Source organism: Branchiostoma belcheri, unplaced genomic scaffold, assembly GCF_001625305.1.
Source record: "Branchiostoma belcheri isolate BF01 breed outbred unplaced genomic scaffold, Haploidv18h27 scaffold198, whole genome shotgun sequence".
NCBI lineage: Eukaryota > Metazoa > Chordata > Leptocardii > Amphioxiformes > Branchiostomatidae > Branchiostoma > Branchiostoma belcheri.
The window spans coordinates 283,331-293,160 of record NW_017803468.1 but is presented as its reverse complement, the minus strand read 5'-3'; the positions used below and the strand labels follow the sequence as shown (position 1 = coordinate 293,160).

The window sequence follows — 9,830 nt, the reverse complement described above, 5'->3', positions numbered from 1 at the left end:
TGAGGGGTAACTGTTATGCTTTAATAACACGTTTTGTTTAGTAACCATCTTTATGACCAGTGTTTTACCCACGAATTCGTAATCTTAATAAGTATTTTATTCAGCAATGCAAACTTATTAACACTTATAACTCTACTTTAATAGATTTTATCATACGTGTATGAGTTGTAATAGATGTTGTTTATTTTAAACCTTTTAAATGGCCACGTCTTTAGTCTTAATCTTTGTAATTGTGAGCAAAAGTGCAATTCAGAACCCCCGGGTTCTGCAAAACTGTTTTACATTGACATCAATAAACCAGTCATATGTAAACATGCTGGCAAGCTAGCTGAAATGTATTTACAGTGTTCATTGTTTTCTTATTGTTGTAATAATTGTTTGTGTTATTTGTGATTAACCTGCCTGTCTTGTATTGATATTTGTCTCCATACAAAGGACAGTAAACAATGAACATACTTCATTCTTATGGCTTAGCACTACCAATTCAATAATAAAAAGAGTATGCAAGGTTTTCACACAAGTAGAATATACCCCTTCTGCAGTGACCATGGAGGTAAAATTAGATATACTAACAATTCTCAAATGTAATGCTTTTTTCCAACAGCACTTCCTGCTTTTCAACGAAACATAGGTAATAATAGAAAAGGAAGCTCGCTATACATGGTTGTCATAAAAACAAAATATGGATGGTAAAATTAATTTACCGAGAAAAACGTCTCGTAGTTTTGAAGTGGGAGACAAAGAGAAAAAAGAAAAGAACAGAGAATCCGAAGGTAGTTTTGAACTGAATTCTGAACTGAGTATAATATATGGTAATGTATGGGGATATGTCTGGTAAAAATTCTCCACTACCGTTGCCCGCAAGCAAGTATAAATATTTGGATCAGGGTAGAAAAGTATTATTGCTCTAAGTTCTGGGCTGCAACGCACCGCACCGAATGTCCCCCCGCCTCGCCTATCTTGACATGGGAGACAACGAGAAGAAACAGGTGGTTGGACGCTATGAAGAATCGGACAGAAGGTTCGAAGACGTGGATCCGGCTGGCTATAGTATCTTTGCATTAGGTTCTGGGCTGCAACGCACTGCACCAAATGGACCCCCACCTCGCCATCTTGACATGAAAGACAATGAAAAGGACGAGGTCGGCATACGGAACGAAGAATCGGACAGAATGTACGAAGATGTGGATCCGGCTGGTGAAAGTATCTTCACATTAGGTTCTGGGTTACAACCCGCTGCACCTAATGAACCTAAATATGTCGACATGGAAGGCAAAAAGAAGAAAAAAGTCGACAGAAGGAATGAAAAATCGGACAGAAAATACGAAGATGTGGATCCGGCTGGTGAAAGCATCTTTGAAGAGACGGGTGAAATGGGTGAGGACATGTCTGGCGGTGTCGATGTGATAATAAACTCTGGATTGAAACGTCCTGTGCCCGACCTTCCCCCTCCTCGCAACTCCGACGCTGGAGACCGCATGGCTGAGGACAAGCGATCGGAGGAACCTTGCTCAGATCCGTGCAACGAACAAGTGGACAATGCTGGACACAATGCTGGAGGTATGTCAAGTTTCAAGTAACTTGCAAAACATGTATCTGTACAATTTTTGCACCTCTAACTAAAAGTTTTTTTTAATATCTAGTGCACTGAGGGTGCTCCCACTGACTAAATGGTGGCATCGATTTTCATTTGGAATAGTTCTAGAAAAATGTGTTTTAAACATATTTAAATCCGGGGCTGATAATTCTGTTGGTTGGTATCCCACGCGCAGCGTGGCAGCAGCTTGTCATTACACTTAACGACCAATCTTTGTTGCCTAACGGCATTTCTAACTGCAGGTGCTGTTTAAAACTATACGGTATTGTGAGGATGCCCCAAATTGGTGGCAACGAGTTCCACTCTAAAATGTTTCTAGGAGAATAAGTTCTAAACATCTTGATCCCAGGTTGATAATTCAAAGACTGAGATTTTAATACTATATGGCCCAAATTCTTGTACAATACCCCTTTTGCTTGTGTAATATTATAGTATGAGTTTAAACTATATGTGTGTGTTTATTTTTTATGCATATTGTATAAAGAATGACGTCTGTCCTTGTTTAAAATTAGTCTGGTACTGTTCACACTATTGAGCATTTGTTTATATCTTATCCTTGCTCTTATCCATGATACTCTCAAAGTCTACTCGCAAGAGAACTAAAAGTATTTTTGCCAAGAAAACTTTTTGTCATGTTTTCATTTTCATTCATAACAGCTTCTTATGTTTGTCATATTTTACATTTTGAGTGTCAAAGGATGGACTGTGCTTTCCCCGAACCCTGGATAAAACCAACATTAATACCCCCGTCACATTGCGCGTAAATCGATCGGCCGACTAGTTGGCGACCTCTAAACGACATTTACGGCCGTAGTACGCCCGATGTTCCGTCGAGCATCGCGCGAATTTTCGGGATCGCCGGCGATTTTTTGGAGTCGGCCGAAGCTCGCTGACACGCGAAACGTGTCCTTAATGCCCCCGTCACATTGTCGACGAGCTTCGGCCGTATTTGTCAATCGCCGAAAGATCGGCCGATTTTGAGATCGAACGACGATCGCGCGTATTTTTGGCTTGAAAATCGTCGCGGTCACATTGTGCGAGGCTCGGGCGATCGCTTGGCAATACATCTATGATAATGAAGTCCCTATGACATGGCACGCAGAAGAAGCAAGGCCGTGTATCCACCAAAAATGAATAGTTTAACCAATTTTTATGTTTGACCTGTCGTCATATTTTTTTAAGCAAAGTAATGGAGCGGACTGGCAGAATAAAATAGAAATACAAACAGGAATTCTGTGAAGGATCCAACTCAAATACTACCACAAGAGCCACAAATTTACACTACCGTCTGTTTAACACAACGACCACCTTCTTAACCAGACAGGAGTCGGCCGAAGCTCGCTCGACACACGGGCGTACGTCGCCCGAGTTACGGTCGACGATCTATCGATGCTCGCACGATCTATAGACCATTCAACCAAAACGTACAACAAGAAATAATGATTATTATCATATCAAAATCTTTTTATACACAGATACCTGAACAAAGCTAATAAGATATATTGTTCTAAAACTTTGCCTGTATTCTTCTGTCTAAAATAGTATGAATCTTTCGGTAAACAAGCCATTCAATGTCAACAAAGTAGACAGAGGTAAAAAGACCTATGCAATATAAACTTCAACTAGTAAGTAATATCTATCACATGACGTTCTTTTGGGCACCCTAAGAAAAAAGTAAACCTCATTCCAGGATGAACAAGTGTAAACGTCAATTTATTATACAATCTTCTGAAATAAGGCCACACACCTCCTAAAGGGACAAGAGTAAAGAATTCCATTGCGTTCAATCAGTTGAGGTCAAAATCTAGGCATTTGGCCTTATATAGTTAAAACCTCGTCATCTTTTTAAAGTGGTTTTGTTCATTAACGAATGGACAAAAAGGACGATTTTGTCTATTCTTATCCTTTCTCGTAAACATAACTTTAACAATCAATGGGACGTTGCTCCTACAAACTTTACACAGTATATATACTGTCAATGCAATCTGAAATAAATGTCACAGGTGCTGAATAAATAATAACTTCACAGGAGCTCGGCCGAGGCTCGTAGAACCTTCGTCCGACACTGGCACGAAGCTCGCTCGAAGCACGCACGATTTTAAAAACTTTGCGCAAGTCGGGCGAGGTACGAAAGAGGGTCGTCCGAACATTTCGCGAAGCTCGCGCGAGGGTCGACCGTATTCAGCGACCGTCGCCCGATTTTCGAAGACGAAATACGGCCGAGACTCGTGGGATGTACGTCCGAATATCGGTCGACTCTCGGCCGCACAGGGGCGAGCTACGTCCGAGCTAGGCGCGAGCTGGAAACGAGCTCTGCGATCTCAAAAATCGCCGGCGACTAGTCGCTGATGTTAAGAACATGTTTCGCGTGTCAGCGAGCTTCGGCCGACTCCAAAAAATCGCCGGCGATCCCGAAAATTCGCGCGATGCTCGACGGAACATCGGGCGTACTACGGCCGTAAATGTCGTTTAGAGATCGCCAACTAGTCGGCCGATCGATTTACGCGCAATGTGACGGGGGTATAACATCAGCGACTAGTCGCCGGCGATTTTGAGGTCGCAGAGCTCGTTTCCAGCTCGCGCGTAGCTCGCCCGTAGCTCGTCCCTGTACGGCCGAGAGTCGACCGATATTCGGGCGTACATCCCACGAGTGTCGGCCGTTCTTTGTCTTAAAAAATTGGGCGATGGTCGCCGAATACGGTCGACCCTCGCGCGAGCTTCTCGAAATATTCGGGAGACCCTCTTCCGTACCTCGCCCGACTTGCGCAACGTTTTTAAAATCGTGCGTGCTTCGAGCGAGCCTCGTGCCAGTGTCGGACAAAGGTTCTACGAGCCTCGGTCGAGCTCCTGTGAAGTCATTATTTATTTGGCACCTGTGACATTTATTTGAGATTGCATTGACAGTATACTGTGTAAAGTTTTCAGGAGCGACGTCCCACTGATTGTTAACGTTATGTTTACGAGAAAGGATAAAAATAGATAAAATTGTCCTTTTTGTACTTTTGTTAAATCAACATTTGTTAACACTTTAAAAAAATTAAAAGGTTTTAACTATATAAAGTCAAATGCCTAGTCTAGATTTTCAACCCAACTGATTGAACGCAAATGAAATCCTTTACTCTTGTTCCTTTAGGAGGTTGTATTATAAATTGACTTTTACACTTGTTCATTCTGGAATAAGGTTGACTTGTTTCTCATGGTGGCCACAAGAACGTCATGTGATAGAGAGATATTACTTACTAGTTGAAGTTTATATTGCATGGCTCTTTTTACCTCCGTCTTCTTTGATGCCATTGAATGGATAATAAACTTGTTTACCGGAGGATTCATACTATTTTAGACAGAAGTAGATCTATAGAGGTTAAGGTTTAGAATAATATATCTTATTGGCTTTGTTCAGGTACACGTATACGTGCATAAAAAAGATTTTGATATAATGATAATCATTATGCTGTTGTAAATTTTGGTTGAATTGTCTAAAGATCGTGCGAGCGTCGATAGATCATCGACCGTAACTCGGGCGGCATACGCCAGTGTGTTGCACGAGCTTCGGCCGACTCCCGTTTGGTTAAAAAGGTGATCTTTATCTTAACCTTCGGTAATGTCCCTGTCACATTGTCGACGAGCTTCGCCGTATTTGTCAATCGCCGAAAGATCGGCCGATTTTGAGGTCGACCGACGATCGCGCGTATTTTTGGCTTGAAAATCGTCGCTGTCACATTGTGCGAGGCTCGGGCGATCGCTTGGGAATACATCTATGATAATGAAGTCCCTATGACATGGCAAGCAGGTGAAGCAAGGCCAGTGTATCCACCTAAAAATGAATAGTTTGGCCAATTTTTATGTTTGACCTGTCGTTATATTTTTTAGCAAAGTAATGGAGCGGACTGGCAGAATGAAATATAAATATAAACAGGAATTCCGTGAAACATACAACTCAAATACCACCACAAGAGCCACAAATTTACACTACCGCCTGGTTAACACAACGACCACCTTGTAACCAGACAGGAGACGGCCAAAGCTCGCTCGACACACGGGCGTACGTCGCCCGAGTTAAGGTCGACGATCTATCGATGCTTGCACGATCTCTAGACCATTCAACCAAAACGTACAACAAGACTTAATGATTATCATTATATCAAGTCAACCTCATTCCAGAATGAACAAGTGTAAATGTTAATTTATTATACAATCATCTGAAATAAGGCCACACACCTCCTAAAAGGACAAGAGTAAAGGATTTCATGTGCGTTGTTCAATCAGTTGAGGTAAAAATCTAGGCATTTGGCCTCATATAGTTAAAACCTCGTCACCTTTTTAAAGTGCTTTTGTTTATTAACGAATGTTGATGTAACAAAAGGACAGAAAGGACGATTTTGTCTATTTTTATACTTTCTCGTAAACATAACGTTAACAATCAGTGGGACGTTGCTCCTGAAAACACAGTATACTGTCAATGCAATCTCAAATAAATGTCACAGGTGCTGAATAAATAATAACTTCACAGGAACTCGTCCGAGGCTCGTAGAACCTTCGTCCGACACTGGCACGAAGCTCGCTCGAAGCACGCACGATTTTAAAAACTTTGCGCAAGTCGGGCGAGGTATGGAAGAGGGTAGCCCGAACATTTCGCGAAGCTCGCGCGAGGGTCGACCGTATTCGGTGACCGTCGCCCGATTTTCAAACACGAAATACGGCCGAGACTCGTGGGATGTACGCCCGAATATCGGTCGACTCTCGGCCGCACAGGTACGAGCTACGAACGAGCTGGAAACGAGCTCTGCGACCTCAAAAATCGCCGGCGACTAGTCGCTGATGTTACGAACACGTTTCGCGTGTCAGCCAGCTTCGGCCGACTTCAAAAAATCGCCGGCGATCCCGAAAATTCGCGCGATGCTCGACGGAACATCGGGCGTACTACGGCCGTAAATGTCGATTAGAGCTCGCGGACTAGTCGGCCGATCGATTTACGCGCAATGTGACGGCCGCATAATGTAAATTTGTGGCTCTTGTGGTAGTATTTGAGTTGTTTCTTTCACAGAATTCCTGTTTATATTTCTATTTTATTCTGCCAGTCCGCTCCATTACGACAGGTCAAACATAAAAATTGGCCAAACTATTCATGTTTAGGTGGATACACTGGCCTTGCTTCATCTGCTTGCCATGTCATAGGGACTTCATTATCATAGATGTATTCCCAAGCGGTCGCCCGAGCCCTGCACAATGTGACAGCGACGATTTTAAATACGCTCGATCGCCAAAAATACGCGCGATCGTCGGTCGATCTCAAAATCGGCCGATCTTTTGGCGATTGACAAATACGGCCGAAGCTCGACGACAATGTCACAGGGGCATTACGGCGATCTTACGGCACAGCAATGTTGAAATATATCGTCGAAGTTCATCTTGTGAAGTTCACCTAAATTAGATTGTTTTTATATGTCGTCGGTTTATAGACAGCTATTATTACCTCTAGGATGCGTCAAGGGATCTTGATGACACTTTATGTTTATGCAGTAAAGCTTCGGTCCCAATTGTGCCGGTGCCCGTCGGAAATGTAGCCCCGGTCGGTCCCGGTCCGGCTCAGGAGTAGGGCGGGCATCGGCTGTCGAGGTCACAATTAAAAGTTTCCTTCAGTAGCATTTTGTTAAACATTTTGTCACCCTCTTTGGTCGGTCTCCGGCAGGCACCCGGCAGGTACCCGGCATATTCTCTGACAATGCCTTGTACTGACCTGTACGTAATGCAGAATTCACGCTTTTGTTGTGATCATTTGATCTGTGACGTCACACATTTTACCCGGTTTATGAAGCACACACCTTTATTCTGTTCATCTGGTCTGTGACGTAAAAATGTATCCCGCTGGACTGTCGGCAACCGTGGGGGTACCTCCCGGTGTTCTTACTGTGAGGTCACGGCGTCTTTTTATCGACGGGGCCCGGGTAGAATTTAAGTTAGAATTAAATTCTTCTTGGGTCCCCGCCGGGCCCAAAAATAGTCCGGTAGCCGCAGGGTGTCTCGCGGGGCCACGTAGGGGCCACGCCCGAAAGTGCCATAAAATAACCCGGGAACTACACAGGGCCCCCTTTTTCAATTGGGACCGAAGCATAAATGCATTGGTGACTAAAAGAAGGACACTGTTTATCGTGGCATGTGCCCCATAGTGATTTTTAATGGCAATGAAACTCTGAACATGTTTTTTTTAGTTTTAGGACATTCGGCTCGTTGCAATCCATATCTAGATTCTTGTTGTGGAAATGTGATATCATTAGTCCACTGTAAGCTACTGGCATTTTTTTCGTCGTAAACAAATATTTGTTTTATGTTTCCATTCATACTCATCAAAATGACATCTAGTTAAAGTGATAGCCAAAACATTGACGTTTGGTTTTTCGGCTCGTTCCAACCCAGATCTAAGCTTCATCGGTGAAATTATGGCATTGAATCATTCCAGATGCTACCCCTTCTCACAAACTCGATATGGGAGACCACATTGTGATGTTTCCAGAGCAAAAGGATGATCCATACTCAGATCCATACTACAAACCCCAGGAGACTGATGCAAATGAAAAGCATGAGGAAAAACGGTTCAGTATCAAAGGTACGAAGGGGGTTGAACCAAGTCATAACCAGAGTTTCTTTTTTTAACCTGTGTTGTTTATTACACTTGTGATAAATCTCTTTGCATCGTTACTGGTAAGATTTCTGGTGAAGTGATATCTAAAATTGTCAGCGGTCGGTAGAAAATACGTTCTTTTTATCACAACCATTTATTTTTTAAGCCGACGTTTCGATGACCTTCTGTCATCTTCATCAGAGCAATTCTGACTGGTTTACTGTGCACTGACACTAGATGTTACTTGGTGCATAGTGCACTAAAGGTGTTACATAGTTCATAGTGCACTTAAGCTAGTTTTTTGTTCTGTTTACAATACATTCCGGACCGTAGTGTAATTGTGACATATATACTAGGCATTGTTACATCATAGGGAAATATGCGGATCCAAATGTTAAGTGTTTCTATATATAATATAAGATTTGTTAACTGACAATACTGAGCTATCACAGTCCCAAATAGAAATTCTTAAAAGTTTTGTTACATATGTATTGTTAGGACTTATAATAGTTACAAACAATAAGAAAACCAATGTCAGTTATTAAGAATGTGATCCCAAACATGACTAAGTTTATACCCCCCATCATCACGGTTCATGACTTGATTGGATTTTCCCATCCATACAGACTCCTTAATCTAACGGATACATCTGTTGTCCTCTCGGTCTATTACCTTGGCCCCGTCCCAATCTATTACACAGTTATTTCTTGTAATGTGGTCTGTGACTGCTGACTTGTTTTTCAGCTTCTTTCTTTCTTTCTCTGGTGTACCTTCCCATCTTGACGCTGCCTGCCTCTTTCCTAGTATGTTCTTCTATTCCAAATGTTCTTCTTGTCTCCCCTATGTATACTTTCTTGCAAGCCATGCATGGTATCTTGTAAATGCAATCTGTTTTCACTGAGCCCAACTGAGTCTTCAAGTTTGTCTTTGGGATGTACCAGTAGGTTTCTTAAGGTAGTTCTGGGTCTGACTGCTGTAGCTATGTTGTGTTTCTTTAATATTCTTTCCAGTGGTTCTGTGACTCCTTTTATATAGGGCAGAGTCAGTCTACCTTTAGACTTCTCCTCCTGTTTCTTTTTGTCTTCTGTTTGGGTCTGCTTTTTTGATGTTCTACTTTTCTGAATGTCCAGTCTGGATAGTTACGTAATATTCAAGAAACAACATATCTACAGCAGTCAGACCCAGAACTACCTTAAGAAAACTACTGGTACATCCCAAAGACAAACTTGAAGACTCAGTTGGACTCAGTGAAAACAGATTGCATTTACAAGATACCATGCATGACTTGCAAGAAGGTATACATAGGGGAGACAAGAAGAACATTTGGAATAGAAGAACATACTAGGAAAGAGGCAGGCAGCGTCAAGACGGTAAGGTACACTAGAGCAAGAAAGAAAGAAGCTGAAAAACAAGAAAACAAGTCAGCAGTCACAGACCACATTACAAGAAATAACTGTGTAATAGATTGGGACGGAGCCAAGGTAATAGACCGAGAGGACAGCAGATGTATCCGTTGGATTAAGGAGTCTGTATGGATTAGAAAATCCAATCAAGTCATGAACCGTGATGGGGGGGGGGGTATAAACTTAGTCATGTTTGGGATCACATTCTTAA

At 42.4% G+C, this 9,830-nt stretch overlaps 1 protein-coding gene across 1 annotated transcript in view; it reads left to right on the top strand.

The window, feature by feature from the left end:
• Positions 1-938: 938 nt before the first annotated feature.
• The window catches only part of LOC109468276, a 10,833-nt gene continuing 1,941 nt past the window's right edge, over positions 939-9,830 (top strand). Inside the window, exons 1-2 of the mRNA XM_019766532.1 lie at positions 939-1,560; positions 8,055-8,201. Of these exons, the coding sequence (XP_019622091.1) occupies positions 939-1,560; positions 8,055-8,201 (769 nt within the window). The remainder of the gene's footprint in view (positions 1,561-8,054; positions 8,202-9,830) is intronic.